The sequence below is a fragment of the Periophthalmus magnuspinnatus genome, chromosome 15 (genome assembly GCF_009829125.3).
Source record: "Periophthalmus magnuspinnatus isolate fPerMag1 chromosome 15, fPerMag1.2.pri, whole genome shotgun sequence".
NCBI classification, from domain to species: Eukaryota; Metazoa; Chordata; class Actinopteri; order Gobiiformes; family Gobiidae; genus Periophthalmus; species Periophthalmus magnuspinnatus.
The window spans coordinates 15,972,381-15,992,522 of NC_047140.1; the positions used below are offsets into that span (position 1 = coordinate 15,972,381).

At 36.6% G+C, this 20,142-nt stretch overlaps 2 protein-coding genes across 3 annotated transcripts in view; one reads left to right on the forward strand and one right to left on the reverse strand.

Annotated features, from left to right (window-relative positions):
• The first annotated feature begins 6,116 nt into the window (after window positions 1–6,116).
• LOC117382811 (uncharacterized) lies at window positions 6,117–16,193 on the forward strand. Its single transcript, XM_033980046.2, has 3 exons — window positions 6,117–6,219; window positions 8,301–10,192; window positions 12,589–16,193. Exons 1-3 carry the CDS (start codon window positions 6,164–6,166, stop codon window positions 13,191–13,193), a joined length of 2,553 nt encoding a protein of 850 aa, XP_033835937.2. The 5' UTR covers window positions 6,117–6,163; the 3' UTR covers window positions 13,194–16,193.
• A 1,545-nt stretch (window positions 16,194–17,738) lies between these two features.
• Window positions 17,739–20,142, reverse strand: part of blnk (B cell linker) — a 36,118-nt gene continuing 33,714 nt past the window's right edge. Inside the window, exon 24 of one of the 2 annotated variants that reach the window (XM_055227307.1) lies at window positions 17,739–19,695. In XM_055227307.1, coding sequence (XP_055083282.1) covers window positions 19,579–19,695 — 117 coding nt within the window. In that variant the 3' untranslated portion in view covers window positions 17,739–19,578. The remainder of the gene's footprint in view (window positions 19,696–20,142) is intronic. The other variant, XM_033979796.2, reaches the window with a different exon arrangement.

Below are 20,142 nucleotides of genomic sequence, written 5' to 3' on the forward strand. Positions count from 1 at the left end.
AGTATCAACGTAGTGGCAGTTTGCGGGGGAAAAAAAGTTGAAAAGAAAAGTACAAAAATGCAGTGGTGAGTACTAAAACCCGTGTTATGCACTTTAAACTTAAGAATATTTGAAAATCAATGCGTGCTGAAAGTTACAAGGTATGTTTAGAAGAAAGGTAGCCTATTTTTTTCAAGAAGTTATGAGCGCACCTCACTGCCCCCTGCTGAAGAGAAGTAGCTCAGGGTTCAGCCAATCAAAACGAAACAAAGTGGCACAATCCGTATACATACACGAAACAGACTGCCCCCAACTTCCAAGTGATTACAACGTCCTGCAATATCACGCTTTATTCAGATTTAAGGCCTACTTTTCAACTCCTAATTTTCGTACATAAAAAAACTAGAGACTTCCCCTACTGCACTCAGGAGTAAACAAGAGGTCATTTTAGTGTCAACAGCTCAGTCAAAACATGAAAAGCCTTTTCAAATATACATGAATGATACAAATGAATTCAATGAATTTATAACACTGGCTAACACAATTACATGCACAGAGAACTGAGAGTGCACTAAATAACCACATTCAAATTGTCTTTGCCGCAAAACCTACCCACATACTAACACTATCTATAGTAGTGGGAGTATGTGTTTTATTAGATTTCCTGTGATTTAACACAAAATAATAATAATTTGGTTACACTTTAATTCACCTGGTGCAACCTAGATTGGGCAACTCTAGTTCCTAGGATTCCTAATCTGAGTCAGGATCCTGATCATCATATATCTGAAGGATTGTACCAGATTAAGAAATTTGAAGGATTAGCATTTTGAAGCTTTGAGCATAAACCACTTTGTCTTTGTACCTTAAAAATCTAATTGCAAAAAATCTAACATATTTGAAGTGGCAGAAAGAGTACTGTCAAAATTGTACTCAAGCACAAGTACTGTTACATGGCTAAAAATGTACTGAATTACAAGTACAAGTACTGCTTCCAAAATTGTGAACATCTGAACATCAAAAATCTGTTAAACAGAGTACTAGTTTAACAGATTTTTAGCAGCATTTTAGATCAGCATTTTATATAAATTAAAAAGCTGAAGCCATTTAAAGCGGAATGTAATAGTTTTCAACCTCGATCTTCATATCCTCTGAGCTCTGTCCAATCAGAGTGGGCGATGCATGTGAGTTTGTAAGTTTAGAAAGAATCACAGACAGAGGGGAGACAGATGTGGATTGGGGCAATTGGGACATGTCCTGTACTCAGTACTCATATGAGTATGCTGCTCAATTACAGTAACATGAGTATTAGTAATTAGTTACTTTCTACCAGTGTATTTGCCACAGGTTCTTTCCAGTTTATATTTATCTGTAATAAGCAATGCAATATAAAACAGTGACAAAGTTGGTTGAATCGGGTCAGATGGCCGGGCAGACAGTGAACCGCAGTGACCTAAATAAGATAAACCAGCGACCGGTTCAGCCTTTAAAAGCTTTGGGACATCCATCTAAGTGCAGCTCATTACCTCAAACCACAGCTTAAAATGTGAAACAGCAGGAAAATGAGAAACATGGAACAGTGGATAATTTAAGCAGATGTGCAAATTGAGTCAGCTGACCTATGAAGAATGTTTATAGATGAATTAGATGCAGGTTGCTTGAGGCATGGAGTGATTTCTTTTTCCTTTACCCAAGCAACATGGCAGTAACATATATGTGTGAAGTGCTGTGTATCTCAAAAGTGCAGTTTTAATAATAAATAATTTAACAAAGAAATAACTTTTTTTTAAAATATGCAAATAATGTATTTCATTCAATATCAGTGTTCTTGGTGTTCCTTATCACAAAACATTAAAGTCAAATTATTATTTCATGCATTATTGTCAATATAATTATGTGTGAGGGGATTGAAATCTCCAACAGAGTCCAGCAGAGTCTGGCTTCAGACCTCCACCCAGAGGACCCTACTCCACAGACCTCCACCAGGATGCCCCTCCACCCACATATCCTTCACCACTTTTCATTTATTTACTTTATAAATGACTTGATTACACTTTCTATCAGCTGTCGTCTTTGTTCATTGTCTATTAAAGGTCATTAAAGATGATAAAGCTCATTACAAATTGTTTCGAGCGAAGCACTTCAAAAGCATTGAAATGAACTAACTTTGTGTTGTCTCTGTTCTACTCTGCTTGTGTAGGTTAAGTAGCATTTTAAAACGTGTTGTCACAAAAAAAAAAAAAAAAAAAAAAAAAAAGCAGAGGCCCAGATCTACAAGGGTGTAAAGAGCATAGGCAAATTAGATGTAGTTTGAATGTGTTGCCGTAGGCGCTGTGTCTGTTTGAGATTAGGCACTAGAGTGTAATGGTTAAGGTTAGGAAAAGGATTTAGGTTTGTAAAACAATGTAAATTTGTGTAACGTTATGATCAAAACAGCTGCCAGGGAACAGTGGACTTTGGTGACCTTTCGGCATAGCTGTTGTTTGTTTACTTGTAAGGGCCTGTGAATGGAGGTAAGTGTCGTTAGGGTCCTCTGGGTTGAGGTCTGCAGCCAGATGTCTCTCATGAAATGGGAAGTGAAGAGTTCCACTGTCCATTCTGTTGCCAGAAGGTGTCACCCTTGAAGCAGCAGAATGCAACTGAGGCTACTGATCAGCAGCCACAGCTGCCTGTGGTAAACTGAAAGGTGTGAGACCCCTCTGACCACCACCAGTCACTCACACACCACATTCATACTGGGCCAAGTGGATGAAATGTCTTACTCAAAGGCACAACACAACATCTATCTGACAGACAAAAAGTACATTTTCTCAAAGTGACTATTTAATGTATTATTTTGTGTATATATTCATTAGAAAGCCTTCTTGTAAAACTTAAAGGCACTGTACCTGATTTTTATTCCCTTAAAAACAAGACAAAATTGTTCATTTTTCACCGTTTGCAGTGGTCTAAAGTTATTCCTCACTTACCTTATCCATTGTGAGCATCCAAATTATTCACCACGATGAGTTTTCACAATTTTCAGAGACCGCAGCAGAGTTTATGCTGTAATGGTGAAGGTAACAACAACTAGAATGGTAACATGCACTTCCTGATTATCTGACAATATAATGATTTCTAATCTGATGCAGACAGCTTGTAGCGGACACTGACCGCAAGTGCTGCTTATACAATAGATCTGTACTGGTAAGACAAATTTTGCCGAAATACTTAGGAAAAGAATTCAGGAACAGGGCTTAATATTGTACCTTGGACTTAAATTGCAGTCTTCCATAAAAGCCTAGTTTTTAAACACATCACTTTTGCTGCATTGTGGCTGTGGGTCTATTTTTATCTGTATCTGAACAAAGGGAAGTGGTTCTGTATTGTGTGTAAATATAACTTGTGCTGTGGAGCGTTGTAAAGGCCATGCCGCTCCAACAGGCTGCATGACCTTAATCCTCATTGTCTTATTGTCCCAGGATCAAAATAGACACTGTTCTATACTGACTACTCAGTTTACTTTGAATTAAGACTATATTTTATCAGATATTTTGGTAAATGAAGGCCTAGTACTTAAATTGCAGCAAGTTACAAGCCATGCTCAACCAGCTGGATTTAGGTCAGTGGATCATGTACCACTGGTGATATGCGAGCTCCGTTCTGCTCTTCAGGTGGTGGGCCTACCTAATTTAGAGTTTTATATCCATTTTTTCTCCTCCTTTGGATAATATCTTGTTTAGAACTATTATACTATTATAACTAATTATGTAGTCCACTTTTAGACCTGGTTTAGCCCTAGATTAGACCTGGCCATATACTTGACTTAGATCTGGTGGTACTTGGAAAGCCAAATCTTTTCTTTGGTAGTACTTGATGTATTTAGTTTAGTTTTTTACATCTCAGTGGGCATAGGGGAAATTTTAAGAGAAATTTGATTAAAAAAAAGGAACATTCATTTATTCAATAAAACAGTGGCTTGAACTGAAAATCAACAGACATTTTTAAACAGTTTCTCTTGTTCTTATTCATGTAAAGCAGTGGTAGGTCAGGTGCATGGCTAAAATACTATATAGCCTATCCATGGAATCACAATGATGAAAATTAGCTCCATTGCCATAGCATTTAAGAGTGGGACAAGACACAAATTCCACAAGACTAGGCCAGAAATGAGTCCATGAGAATGAGACAAAATGAGATTTTGACATTATGGGTTTCAGTTCACAATTTTGGCCTCACCATTGTGATATACTTTGATTGATTTAATATTTTTGTTTGTCACTGTAGCATTTTTGGAACTATAGCTTCTCAACAAATGCACAAATCCATTTTTGTCCAATCCAAATGTAAACACATGGGGGGAAAAATCTCACAAGATAATTTTCTTAAGTGTACACTATCTTGTGGCAATTTTGTCTCTGGAGATATTGTGGTATGAGATCTTGTCCCATCCCTCTAAACAATACATTAATATGTGGAGTGCTCACAGTGCTCAAAATGGTGCCTATAAACAGGAAGCAGAGACCCAAATTTCTCAAATACACTTTATTGCATTATTTATTTGCCACATTTGATGATGGTAGCAGTCATAGCTGCCCTGAATATTCGAGGTTGCCAGTGTGTGCCAACTGCCCCCCACAACTCACTCACTTTATATCTTTGGACTGTTGGGAACTAATGCTGCAACCACTGAGCCACTGCTGTACTTAACTTCTTACAGTAAATAAATTTGATTTTTAGCATTAATTCATATGGACCATGTACAATTACACCCAAAAAAGCAGAGATGAGCCAACCCACAATATATAATAAAGCACTCTCACACAAGCTTGTTTATTTGGTTTACCACACCAGCACATATCCTTGAGCTATTTGTGGATTTTCTTCCACCATTTTTAGAACATTAACACATAGTGTATGTGTTTGGTTCAAGGTACATATTTAAACCATTACAAAATGTTGAGAGAAATGAAGCTCCTCTGGAATCTGAACAATGTCAAAAATGCATTTTCTAGTTTGAGGCGTGCACTGAATCTCAGCATTTAAAAAAATGTAGCCTACACACTGAAGTCTATAATGTTGGGACAGCAGAATTTATATTCTTTATTAAAATATGATCAGAAGTTCAGAGAATCATGTACAGTAGATACTATTTATATATGCAAAGCAATTATTATAAAAAACAAAAAAGCTTTAAGGCAGATCTGCAGCTGCATTGCTTCTATTTTCCACATTTTAATGTTTCCTATATGATTTCCAGCACTGGGTATATTGCACTAATTTGCAATATACTTTTTGTACAGCATCACATTCAGCATAAGTTTAAGCACGCGTTTTGAGGTGAATTTGAGCAAACAGGGCCTATTATGGATTTGATAAAAAGTGCCTTATATAGTGATTTAAAAGCCTATTCGTGTAGATTGAACAGAGAATTCTTATGGGTAAACGTGTTTAGGATAGACAGTGATTGGATTGAAAAATGGACAAACCATGGACCAGAATTAACCTGTTTCTGGATCAACAAAAGGCCTAGACTGATTCATTAAAGCTGTACTATATAATGTTTCAGGTGGAAGTTCCACTACCTGCTTGTTTCCATGGAGATGTTATTGCTTCGCCTGGAATGTCCCCCAGTATGTCATTAAACTTGTCTATCTTGCAATGTCCCATCATGTGTTCTTGCTCAATAATAGCCTACCTTGAAAAACATGCATTCTTACTGTAACCAGGATCACCTCTCCGAAGACCTGACCTGTAACTTGACCTGATGGCTTCGTCTGCATGTTTCCATGATGTAGCCTATAGATGAGTTTAATACCATACTGTGGAACATTCCAGGCATCCCCAAGGAAACAAGCAGGTAGTGGAACCTTTAATGCAACATTCAGACTAGCATAGACCTATTGTTGATGCAGAAACACAGGTTAATTCAGGAGTGCAGGCCTTTTTGTAGGATCATGTCTTTCAAAAAAAACAAAACAATAGGCAGAAATTACCAGTAGATTTAATACCTTAATCACAAAAAACACCCCTCAGTTTCACTTATAATCATTCAGAATACGTATGTGCATGTTGTTTCCATATTATTTCACTGCCTTTATGTTAGTGGAGGTAGTTTTTCGACGGTTTTTCAGCTCGAGTGTAGCCCAGGGCAGGTCGCTGTCTCCGGGCTAAAGGCTAAAGCAGCTCAGCCTCTAATCCCCGGATGAAACCAACATGGCCGCCTCTCGCTGAGCTGTCAAGCGCTCTACAAAAGGAAAGGTAAAAACGACTTAACTCTGCTCATTATACACGCTTTAAACCACCGGTCCAACCTTCGCACAGCTTTATCCTTCGTAATAAGTCGATGCAAGTTGGTTAATCGACACTGCTGTAACTTTATGGCCACGCTTTTGATTAAGTTGTGTCGTCTTTGTAAGCTTTCGTGCGTCACGTTAATTCAAATGAGTCCAAAACGCAACACTTATTTCACGCTGTTTCTCCCCCGTTCAACTCGACAGCTAAATAACACGGCGTACTTTCACACAACGAGGAAAAAAGCGTTATGTTATCGCGCATTTGTCGTTACTTATTCGTTTGTGAGGCGTGCGTGTTGCTCGATACCAAAGCGAGCTTGGATCATCACTTTGTTGTGGTCAAGTCAACTGCATAATGGCTGCACGATACAACGAGTTATCTCTTCAAAAACTCGAATTAAACGGTTATTTTGTGTGCTTTTGGATGCTTAAGTTATCAAAGACTTCAATTGTGTTTGGGTTTTTTTACTGCAAAAGTGCTAAGTTAGTTGCTAGCAGGTGAGCAAAATTGCAACTTGCCTTCACCTGGCTGCAGATAATGATCTAAAAGTCACCTAACTTTTATCAATGAATGTAGTTGGATTTTGTTTGCAACGTATTCCATTCAAAGTGTAACGTGCATTTATCTTTTCACAAATTGCAATACTTTTTGTGAAATTTCAAAACCCCTTGACAACTCAAATTTCTCAAATAAAACAATGTTTGCTAGTTGTTTCTTATAGAGTTGGGTGTAGGTGCAGTTTTCAAACATTCAGTATTCATATTCAAAAAAGAAAATGCAATGATGCAAATTTTACTTCCAGCCTCCCAACTTGCTGTTCACACAACTTTTCTTTGACCATTTGTTAACACATAGCTGGCATAAGAGTGTCAACAGTTTCAGATGTGAGAAGCAACGCTCTATAGGTCCTATAGGGGGACCAAAATATGTTCCTGCTGATGTAATAGATTTAATAATTTCCCGTTTAAATGCTTTTACAATGATGTTAGTGAAGTTAATGTAAAATTATATTTTGTGGCTTAAATTTGTACAGACACAAAGAACTTTCTATAACTGTGTACTGAAAATATTGACTTTGAAAATGGAACTTTACAATGCATTTTCTGCTGTTATTTACATGCCTCTAAATACTGCTGTAATGTATTAGCTCTAGATCTAAGCCTAAACATGTGTTATGGTCATTTCCTATTATTATCTTTATGTCATGAGCAAAACATAAGCAGTACCAGCGCTGGTAATTTGTGTTTAAAATGTTTCAAATTCTAGTTCTGTCAACCATTTGCATGTGATGTTGCCTTTTACAATTTTTTGGCACTACATCTGTGTGTGTTTTGACAAATATAGCTCTCAGCATATTCAAATTACTACTAGTCATACTACTAAAAACTAGTACTGAGTAGTAAACTAACGAGGGGCCAAAAGCTATGCATGGTTTGTTGATGGTTTACTACTACTTCAACTATAAGATAAGACTTTTACATCTCACAGTGGTAAACTGCCATGATGCAAGTTGCAATAGAAAATGTTTTATTTTTACTGTCTTCAAAAATGAAACAGTTCATTTAAAATGACTTGCAGTAGTCCAAAGTTATTCTTCACTTACCTTATGCATTCCAAGCATCCCAATTATTCACTGCAATGAGATTATAAGTGCCTTGCACAACTTTTAGATCACAGAGTAAAGTTTGGCAGTCACAATTATGCTAACAACAACTATACACTTCTTGATTATTGGACAATAAAAACTTCATAATTGGATGCAAACAGGACACAGCTGCTTGCACAATATCTCTGTACTGCAAGACACACTTTCGACAAATACTACGGGGAAAAAAATGGGTACAGGCCCTAAGAAATGGTGATCACAGAGAATGAAAATGTAGGCTTAGTTTTCTTAGATAAAAAAAAGTGCAAACTTAACTAGTTATGATTTTCAAAAATGTAAGGAAAACAATAGATAAAAAAACTATAATCTTTTCAGTTGCATTGTCCGTATACATTTGCATTATCTCGTCTCTAAATCATATCTTTTTGCTGTATTGTAGATTCTCTCACAAAGTCATGGATACAGTGGACGTTTGCACTGCCACCTCTACGGCAGATAACGGCAAACGCCGCGGCCATAACAAGAACAGAGATTGGCTCAAACGTCTCCACCTCAGGAAGGCCGCGCTACAGCCCCCCGCTATGCAAACTCCTGATAAGCCCGGACCAAAGAAGATAGTAGCCGCAGAGAAGCATGCTAGCACAATATGGCCTTCTTCAAAGAAAATACGAACCCAAGAGGCTCCGCAGAGGACAATTAACAGTGGAAAGAATATGCTCAGGTTTAAATGCTCACAATGCATGGACAATATTGAACACGCTCCCAAAGACTTGTTGAAGCATTTTGAGGAAACGCACAAGGGATGCCCTCCCGTGTTTTCATGTCATATGTGTAAATTCACCACACATGAATTCTCCTATCTGCAGGTTCACGTTTTAAGCCACAAAGATACGTTTTCCTGTTGCAGTCTCTGTAAGGACAATGTACAACGCACGTGGGCGGAGTTTAGCGCACATTTGACATTAGTTCACACACAAGATGGTAAATACTTGTGTGATATTTGTAAGATATTCTCAACGTCAAATGATAAGGAATTTTTAGAACATGTGCTACTTCATAATCTAGGTTTGGACAGAAAAAATGACCAAACTATTAGCAAAAGATCTTACAGCTGTCAATATTGTGGCTACGAAGCATCACAAAAAGTCATTCTTACAAAGCATTTGAAGACTGCACATGGAGGCGTGAGTTGTCAGAAAAATAAGGATGTTTTTACAATGAATGAGACAAAAACGAAGCCCAGAATGACTAGAAGTGCGGTTAAAGACATAAGCTGGTTGACAGAAGACTGCCTCTCACTTCCAGGACGGGAGTTTTTGGATAAGTATTGTCACTTATCGGATGCACAAACAACGCTAGAAGAAACTCAACAGTTTTTAATGAAATCTGGAAAACAAAAGTGGAGCAAAGCGTTGAAAAATGTGCTATCAAACGTCCCACAAGAGATGAATCTCCAGTCTAAATTGGAAAATGGGATAGCTTCCGTCTTTCCGGATAGCAGCCAAGATGTTCTGACAGTAAAAAATAAAATTAATCAAAATGGTGCCAGTTTTGCCAAAAGATTCAAACTGATTACGGAAAAGGAAGTTGAGAATGCTAACGCGGACTCGTGTGGAAAAATTGTTAGTGATGCTAGCTTGAGTGATTGTTTACAAAATCAAGAAACTAAGCTAAGTAGTGATGTGACCATGGCAGAATCAACAGAAAGCCCTCAAATGGAAGAAAACAGGGAGAATCAAAGACTAAAAATTGACTTAAATGAATGCAACGGTGAAGAGAGGATCCAAGATGGAGGTATTGCGAATGAACTGAAAGCAGAGGAGAGGAAAGTGGTGCGTAAATCTCTCCCAAAAAAGAAGCGGAAAAATATGCGATGGCGAAATACAAAGAAAAAGGCAAAAAATGCAGACAAACTTAAAACGGGGCTGGCTTTGAAAATAGTTTTAAGGAAAAATCCCAAAAAAGGAAAACAGTGGGTCACGCAAACTGCATTGGTGCCAGTGAAATGTAATTCAAAGATAGATGAGTTTAAGACATGTACTAAACCCAATGTTAAAAATAATGTATGCAAAGGAGATGGGACCGTAAAAGACAAGCAGGAGGCTGGAGATTGTGGGACTACAAATATGGCTGTAAAACAAAAACGAGAAATTCAAGATGGTGGATGTTCGGTGGAAGAAGAAGCCAGTGTTTTGGTGAATGGGATGAAGAAGATGGACCATGAGAAAAGTGAAGTTTGTACAGATGTTGTAGGATCGGATGGACTAAAAACTCGCCTTGATTGTTTCATGAAGGCGTCTCCTCTGTTGGAGTCTGTCATTACTCCTCAAAGTAAGAGCTAATTACAGTTTTTACATGGTGTAATAGAAGAAGTGAATTTAATTGTGTAGTGTTTATGTGACCCAGCCCTAAAATCAGATACATTTGCACTTTAATCAAATATGAAACAAATGATGGTGTTTCTCCCAATCTAAAATTAGATTCTCAATTTGGATTTTTTAATAACATTGTGTGATGTCTACTGTGGCAAAAATCCAAATTACTATAGGAATAACTTAAATGATAGACCTTCTTCTGAGCCCTCTACCTTTTTGAATACTATTGTAACTATAGAATATCAGTTTTCCCTCCTTTTTCCTATTTGCCACATTAATGCAGTGTAATTGTATTTAGCAGTCATAAACTTGAGTCCTGTTATTAAAAGTACACGTGGGTACTAGGTACATAGTGAAAAATATGAGAAACACAGATTTTGGGTATTAAGAGCTATATGACATTATTTATAGTGTATGTGTGACCGTATTTTCCGGACTATGTGTCGCTCCGGAGTTTAAGTTGCACCAGCAAAAAAATGCGTAATAATGAAGGAAAAAATATAAGTCACACTGTACTATAAGTCGCATTTTTTGGGGGAAATTTATTTTACAAAATCCGAGACGAAGAAAACAGACATTTTTATCTTTAAAGGCAAGTTATAATAATAACAATAAAATGGAGAACAGGCTGAATAGCAGTACAGCACAGTAACGTAACACATTTATATTTATTCAGCTACATAAAGCATAGACGGCAAACTGAATGCGTACGATATTAACAGTTAATCAGATACGCTATGCAAACGTAACATATGTCGGCTTGTCCACAAACACGAGAAGAGAGTTCTTTTCACTGATGTTTACTGTGGTCTTACTTCTTCATCACAGTTCACGCCATAGAACTAGCAAACACATCAAATATAACATAAGCTCTGGTTCATATTACATATACACACAAAACTGCATATGAACAGATGGAAAATATACATACCACTTTAGCCTGCTAGTAAACAAACCAGTGAATCAAAAACTTTACATTTTACTTCTCAGTTGTTTCTTAAATAGTGCTCTGTCGGGTAAGACATCGCATTAGCATAAAAGGCTGAACCAGAAACTGTCTGTAGAAACCAGAAAAGGAAGTAGTTTTTGCTACCTTAAACTAGACTTATGCTAAACTAAATTTTTACAACAATTTACAACATTGTTCCAAATGAAAAATGATCACATTTATGGTCTTATAAATGAAGGCGAAATAAATAAGGGGAAATTATATATGAAGTGTATAAAAGAAAACGAGTCAGTAAATTTTCTTACAGGTATTACAAACACACCAGTGCCATCTATTGGTCGAACTAGTGAACTGTAACATGTATAATCTACCGTTTCATAACACAAATTTATAAGCATAGACGAGCATAGCGAACAAACAAGCTAACAAGTTTACTCTTGATTTCACTCCAAATCACTAAATCCACTGAATTCTTCATCCTCGGTGTCGCTCCTGAACAACTCCACCTGCTCCGGAAGTAGATGAAGCATTGCTTCTGTGTGGCTGCCATACTGTACACAAACCTAGAGTGACCTCGCACAGTTGTCAGTGTGACAATAACGAAGATGTGAAATTATATATTTGAATAATTTCACATATAAGTCGCGTCTGAGTATAAGTCGTACCCCCAGCCAAACTATGTTGTCTACAGCACTATAAATCTGACTATAATTCGCACTTTTTTTCAGAGGAAATTCTTGTTCAACTAGACATGTTCTGTGCATTGATTAATTGACTAAAAGGAGCTTTTGCATAGCACTGGCAAAATCTTTCTCTCAAAAAAACCCAACAACTTTGTTTACAAAGAAGTGCTAGTATCTTCATAACTGAAAAGGCAGATTAAACTGTCCAGTCACTCCCAAAGCTCTAGCCATCACTCCTTTCTTCTGTGTTGTGCAAAAATTCTTGAAATCTTAACCAAATAATTACTCAACAGTAAAAAAGTCAAAATTGCCCTATTAATTGACTGAAAGACTAAAGGACAGCCTTACACATTTGATAAATAATGTGAACACAGGGCTGGGCAGTATGGAAAAAAAAAAACAAAGACGAAAACAAAACCAATCCAAGCTTTTAATTTATGCTATTTCACAAAAATAATTATCAAAATTCTTCCTCTGTCAGTAAATGCATGAGTTTTAGAACAGAGGATTGACTGTGGCCGTCTCTGTTCAGAAACCCCAACCATATCGTTGATGATTAGATATGACTGAATCTCTCAAACTTTCAATTAATTGCCCAGTTCTATTTTAACATATAAAATGACTTGGTGTTTAACATTTTTAAACATAATGGAATATAAGCAAAGATGCATTTGCTTTTCTGCTTAATCTTTTTATTCAAAACCCTATTCTTTTTAACAGGTGAATCTTCTCAATCAGCTCTCCCTCCTCCACCCACAGACACAAACCTCTCCGAGTCCCACATTACCTCCTGTCCAGACCCTTCCCCGTCCCCCTCACTCTCTGCTTCCTGGACCCCCATTCCTAAAAACACAGAGCGGACTCTACATCTCGTCGCCATCAACCCCAACCAGCTCGTGAAGCGACCGGTGGGAGAACAACCAGTCGTGGTGCTAAATCATCCGGACGTTGATATTCCCGAAGTATCCAAAATCATGGAAGTTGTGAACAGATACAAAGGAGAAGTCCATAAAGTTGTACTATCAAAACAGACAATAAACGCACTATCTGACATCAATAGAGCCTCGGTAAACGTACAGAGGGACAATACTGAGCAGAAAAACCTTGTTCGCGAGAGGTTTTTGTTGAAATTAAAACTAAGAAGGTTGAGTAAGAAAAAGTTTGAAGTAGTGGATGACGAAATGTCTCAGGTTCACGCCGGTGAAGAAGAGAAAACGTTTCGTTGTTGGTTTTGTGGCAGGGCATTTGGAAGTCGAGAAACATGGCTCATTCACAGACAGCGCCACCTCATGGAGTGGAAGAGTCCAAACTGTGAAAACTCTTAAAGGGACAGTACTGTGTTTGGTCAAATTAAGTCTAAAACGGGTGGTGTATAATGTATTTTCAATAGTAAACGATTTCATTTAGTTTTGGGGAAGCAGACAGATGCGCTTAATAATAAACTGTAAAGACATTTTTCAGACATGACTATGCAAATTTTTTATGTTTTATTCTGACAGATTTTTTTTTAAGAATAACTCAAATATTTTCTTCTTATTTTGTTGAAAAGTTTACAATTTCCTTTACTCTATTTAAATTTTTCTATATTCCCTAAACAGTATGTTTCAGCTATTCAAAAATAAACAAACATGACTAAACAACTGGGTTCAAATCCACATTGACAAAGCACAATGGGCAATTAACAACAAATTGCAATCTCTGTACATTTCAATTTATGTCATTGCTCCTATCTGCTTTTCCAAACTAGGACTGGTCCAACTGTTGATAATGCATTACCCATCCATATGTACCTTTAGAGATGGGCGATAAGATTATATAAATTAAGTTGTTTTTGTTTTGTGACAAAGCTTTTAATATAAAACTTATAAATGTGTGATATGAATTGGTTTATACATGTTTGCCGTATCGCCCACCCCTAGACTTAAAAGTACATTATGTAACTTTTTCTACCTGTGATTTTATTGCTTTGCCCCAGAATGTTCCAAAGTATAGCATTAAATCTATATAATTTTGTTTGTTTTGTTTTGTCATTGCTAAAAATACATTGAAAATCATACATAATACTGTGAGCAAGGTCACCTGTCCCCAGATCTGATCTGGAACAACTTCTCAATAACTGTAGATAAGTTTACTGTGGAACATTTCCGGCAAAGTAATGTCTCCATGGAGACTGCCCACCAGAAAAGTTACATAGTGCAACTGTATAACCCTTCAATGTCACAACACTGGGAAATATCTGGAAGAGGAATTTTGCAATATAACTCAATGGAGAAACTTTTTTTTTTTTCATAAGTCTTAAATCAAACTTACCTGGACTGTTTCCATTCTCAGGACCCTAAGCTCCCTATATCAACAATCTGGGATAGTTTGATCATTTAATATAATTATTTGTAAAGCCACACATAACTGGTGGAATTAATTTAGTCCTTTGTACTTTTTACTACATATTATAGCTTTATTTAATTGGACGTACACTGTTGTTATGATATTTTATAAGACACTGTTAAATGTACAGAATTTTGCCATATAAATCGGAGGAGGCAGTACGGGTAGGCTACGCAGTGAGCTAGCGTAACATATTTATACTTGTGTGGGTGCCCAGAAGTTACTTAACCAAAACTGTGTAAGAGATGGACAATAAGCTGTTTTTATTTATGAGTTTACCCTTTGTTTCTTTATTACCGCAAAGTGGTCAATTCTGTTCACGATCGTGTTAAAATGTATCCTGCTTTCTATATTCTTTTATTTATACCTAGGCTTGTCACGATACGAAACTCTGAAGCACGTTATATTGCTACAGAGATATACTGCAATAAATTATAATATTGAAACTACTTCATTCCACTAAATATGATTTAAATAATACAAGATGATACCAGTAAAGCTTTTTTAAATGGACTGTTTCATTAAAAGACTTGAGCTGCAACAAATAAATGGCAGCATCTTATTGTATTGCAACAAAAATTGCACCCAAAATATATTTATACATGTATGTGTATATATATCATATGTATGTCATATATATATCATACATCGATAAGTCTGTATAGTAATTATTGTGACAGGCCTTTTTCTACCATCTGATTTGTTCTTTTATATTGGGATTTTGAAGTAGGCATGAAAGCTAGAAATGGTGTCTGGGGAGGAGGAAGCACTTAGAGGCGATATATTGTGCAAAATCGACTTTTCAGAGCTTTGAAACATGCTATAATTGTTTCCCTTCTAATTTATCCACTCAAAGTTGTATTTCGAGTAATTCATGCTCCTATCAACCCCATTTTTACGGCCACGGTACACGCCCACTGCACTTTCTTAATCGCAAATACATATAGGGTTCGGCAGCAGTGCGGAGTCATTCTGGTACAAATTTTTTAAAAATCTGCTACTCGCTAGTGTGATCTGCAGCTATCCAAAGGAGGGGCCGACAGCATGCGGCGCTTTGTTGTGATGTTTTCAGCATTGTACCGTAAAGGGGCAGGCGGGAATCGGCTCTTAATACCTCATTGGTCACCATAATTTTCTAGCCTAGAAATCAGCGAGCATGTTTTCTTTAAGTTGTTTTAGATCAATAATGCGAATGCCCAAAAAATAACATGATGATCCACAAGTGTCATAAATTATAACTATGTAGCAGACAAAAGCACAAGATGTCTTCTTTAAATACACCGTAATAATATCTATGCCTGATGCGGCACACAACTTTGCTTAAAAGTCCTTTAATAGTGCTTTAATCTCAATGTGAAGCCATTCTTAAACGAAACCTCTGAAATCTTTTATTTAAAACGTCAAAATTTCAAGTTTATTTGACCATTTTCCCCTCAAAGCGTCTCCTCGCCTTTGACTTGAAAATAATCTTATCTTTTAATTGCACTATGAAACCTGGATGCATATTTTCATGATTAACTTTTCTTTTTTCCAAGCCTTGACAATCAAATATCTTTCTATGGCTAACTTTGGCCACTCTCCCCTCAGTATTCAACACAAGGGAAACATAGCTTGTAATTTTGTAAATAGATTGTATTTTTCTGTAATTTCCTACTTATATTTTGAGATTAAATGATTTATAATTTTATAGAAGTAGCAATAGAGGTACTGTATAAAGTATTACCTGAGAATTCCCACTAAGTGCCTATAGGTTTGTGATATGCAACAAAACGCATTACAATTTGGGTTTTGACTGAAATTAGACAGACTTGATCTAGAAAATTATTTTATTTTAAACAAACTGTACATCATATGTCTGTGTAGATTTGATACCGTGTCATTCCTTACAATATTTCAATTGTTCACCTGAAGCATCTCAATAAAACATGGGTAAAATAACATTTGGGATGTGAATCTGTATTGGCTTAAAGCTGCATCATGTAACTTTTTCTGGAAGATCTGTCACCTGCTTGTAGTGTTGTCAACTCAATTTTGATACTAAGGAATAGACTGATACTACAATGATAATAAAAGACACTCTTTCTTTAGATGCACAGGTGGACAAAATTGTTGGTACCCTTTGGTTAATGAAAGAAAAACTCACAATGGTCACAGAAATAACTTGAATCTGACAGAAGGAATAATAAATAAAAATTCTATCAAATTTAAACAATGAAATTCAGACATTGCTTTTCAACCATGCTTCAAGACAATTATTTAAAAAAAAAAAAAAATTCATGAAACAGGCCTGGACAAAAATGATGGTATCCCTAGAAAAGACTGAAAATAATGTGACCAAAAGGTTAATCCAAGATGTGTCCACTAATTAGCATCACAGGTGTCTACAATCAGTCAGTGGGCCTATATACAGGGCTACAGGTCGTCACTGTGCTGTTTGGTGACATGGTGTGTACCTCACTCAACATGGACCACAGGAAGCAAAGGAAAGAGTTGTCTCAGGAGAAAAGAAAAGTTATAGAGCGTGTTAACAAGTGTTGACAAGCCACAAAGCTTCTGGGAGAATGTCCTATGGACAGATGACACAAAAATGGAACCTTTTGCCAAGGCACATCAGCTCTGTTCACAGATGGAAAAATGAAGCATATCAAGAAAAGAACACGGTCCCTACTGTGAAACATGGAGGAGGCTCTGTTATGTTCTTGAATCTGTGCAGGGTACAATGAAATCTCAAGACTATCAAGCAATTCTAGAGAGAAATGTGTTGGCCAGTGTCAGAAAGTCGCCGGTCATGGGTCTTGCAACAGGACAATGACCCAAAACACACAGCTAAAACACCCAAGAATGGCTAAGAGGAAAACATTAGACTATTCTAAAGTGGCCTTCTATGAGCCCTGACCTAAATCCTATTGAGCATCTTTGGAAGGAGCTGAAACATGTCGTCTGGAAAAGGCACCCTTCAAACCTGAGACAACTGGAGCAGTTTGCTCATGAGGAGTGGGTTAAAATACCTCCTGAGAGGTACAGAAGTCTCATTGACAGTTACAAGAACAACAAAATATTAAGGGTACCATCATTTTTGCCCAGGCCTATTTCATGAGTTTATTTTTTTTTATAATTCTGTTGGAAGCATGGTTGAAAAGCAATGTCTGACTTTCATAGACTTAAATTTCATACACTTATTTATTATTACTTTTATTAGTAACCATTGTGAGTTTTTCTTAGTCAATGTGTCTTATACTTGTTCTGATACAGCTCAAGATCATTCTAAAGATATTCAGGAAAGGTTAATTTCTGTCCTGTGAAAGTGACCTTTTTAGTATCAATACCTGCTCAAATTAGTATCTAGTTTTGATACTACTTTTTCATATTGATTAGTATATGATTTTCGAAACTTTTGACAACCCCACCTGCTTGTCTCATGAAAATGTTACCACCTTGCCTATGTTCCACAGTATGGCATAAATGTGTGTAATCCCTCAGTTATTCACGTATGATCCATAGTAAAAGATAAATTCTAATCTGCCAACTGGACAAAAAGTTGTTGCAGTGAACATGTTTCACTGCTCATCCAAGCTGCTTCAGTTTTAGTTAGATTTGGGTTAGATTGCTGGTGGACCCCAAAAGTCACTGACAGTTAAAAAAATATATATTTTTTTTCTAAATATTTGTATTTTATTTTTTTCAAAGCATTTAGAACTACCCTTTCGAAATTGATATGAGCAAATATAGCACAGAGGAATGAACCCTCATTGTACAGTGGTACTTTGAGTCACATGGGTCAAATTCAGAAACCCAGAGATGTTACAGTCGATATTTTAATACCAGAGATGCCCCAAGTGTAAATGCCATTAAAGGAATAATAAGTGGTTTTCAAAGACAGAGTGCAGAATGTGATCTCCCCAGACCTGACTAATCCTGATTTCTTCCTGTGGGGCGAGCTTAAAGAAAAGGTGTTTGTGAATAAACATCAGACAATAAATTACTTAAAACGTAATTTCAAGGATCAAATAAGAGCCAAAAGCCCGGAACTGCTTTCAGATGTTATGCAAAGTGTGTTGGATCAGGATATTCAGTGCAAAACCGAAAATAGTGGGCACTTAAAAACATTATTTAAAAAAAATTTGGTCATTTTTACTTCCTCTAGTTTAAGTAGTTATAAGTTCAAGTGTAAGTGAACAATTATAACCGTATATATTGGCAAAAATCTCGGAAGGTTTAGTTTACCTACTGCTAAAATTTGGTGAGTATAACTTAAGAATTATAGGAGCTACTGAAGATTTAAAAGTGTCAGTGACCTTTGGGCCACCCTGTATCTATCTGCAGGGAGGAGATAACTACAGTGAAGCTAACACACCTATATGCTACACTAAGAGTGAACTATGCCTGAGTAATACTTAGCATAAGCATTCAAGTCCCTAATGGGTGCTCTAACACCTATTAGCATACTGGCTAGCCCTACTGGTTTCATTGTTTAGTCTTAGGTCTGAGGATGGAGTAATAAATGGAAGGTAGGTGATGTCTAATGCATTCATGCATGTTCAAAGAAGGATTGTCTGGTATAAATTTATTTGTCTTTCAATTGTTCAATTGAAGTCATTGATTACAGGTGCTTGCCAAAAATACTTGGTTTGGTGGTGTCAAATACTAGATAAGCTTTATGTTATTTTGTGAAAAAATACCAGACAAAACAATATTGGAAGTGGAAGTACTAGCCCAATGAAAAGGCTGCAAGGTACAGTATTTAACCACATTGTAAACTATTGTAACTCCTATGAGGTGGAAACCCCTCACAGAGTGTTACACAGTGCAGCTTTAAATATGCACTATTGACCATTCCTGCTTTCCCTTTGTTTTATATGAAAAGATTTAAACAAAAACATTATTGTATGTTCACTGTACATCATTTATGCAACTTTGTGGTAAAAAGGACAAATTATTCTTTCACAATTCTGAATACCAGTTTAGCAGTGTATTTTTCCCCCCAAATATAACCCATTTGTTAGTTCAACATGTTGGACGTAGAACAATTTTGTGTTGAGGTGGTCTGGGATATTAAAATGCAGGTTTTTGTTGGAATACGGTGAGGGTCAGAAATGACCAGGTTTGGCATTTCTGCATTCACATTTTGGATATTTCAGGGTAAAGTACAATGTAATAAATAGGAAAGTCTATCCAACCCACCTGGGAATATGACATCCTCACATTCTAATCTGAAAACCACCAATACTATATTACATGTAACTTGAGAAATACAATTAGTTATTCGTGAAACCAGTTGAAAACCACCAAAAACAATTCTGCTACTTGTGCTCCCATGTTCTGTGTCTATGGTTTGACAGGGAAGGTGAGTCTGGTGGCGTCTTTGCTGTTGCTCTGGCTGTCGATCAAAACCAGTGGAGTCCTCTCATGGTGCTCGATGATGTGGGTCAAGCTGCTGAAATACTGAAACAAAAATCATCTATGTAAGTATATATACTGAATAAGCAAACATTTATTATTCACCTTGCTTAGTTTTTAATGCCTTATTTTTACTTTAAGGGCTTGTCAACTGTCTGTCTCCAGGAAGATATTTTTGCTTTGCCTAGAATGAAGGGACTGGTCAGATCTGTGGAGCGTGAACTCACACTAAGAATGCATGTTTACTAAGGTATCTCTGAGCAATACAAACATACAAACAATACAAAGACCTGTAACTGAATAAATGTAAGGCAATTTCAATGACATTCCTGGCAAAGCAACAGAATCTCCATGGAGACAAGCTCGTAGCAGCACTCTTGATGGACCTTTAAATATTTTTGAATTTCACTACTTAAACATATGTAGTATAACTATATTCTAGACATACATTTTTATTTGTTCAATAGTAATAGAGTAATAGATAATAATAAA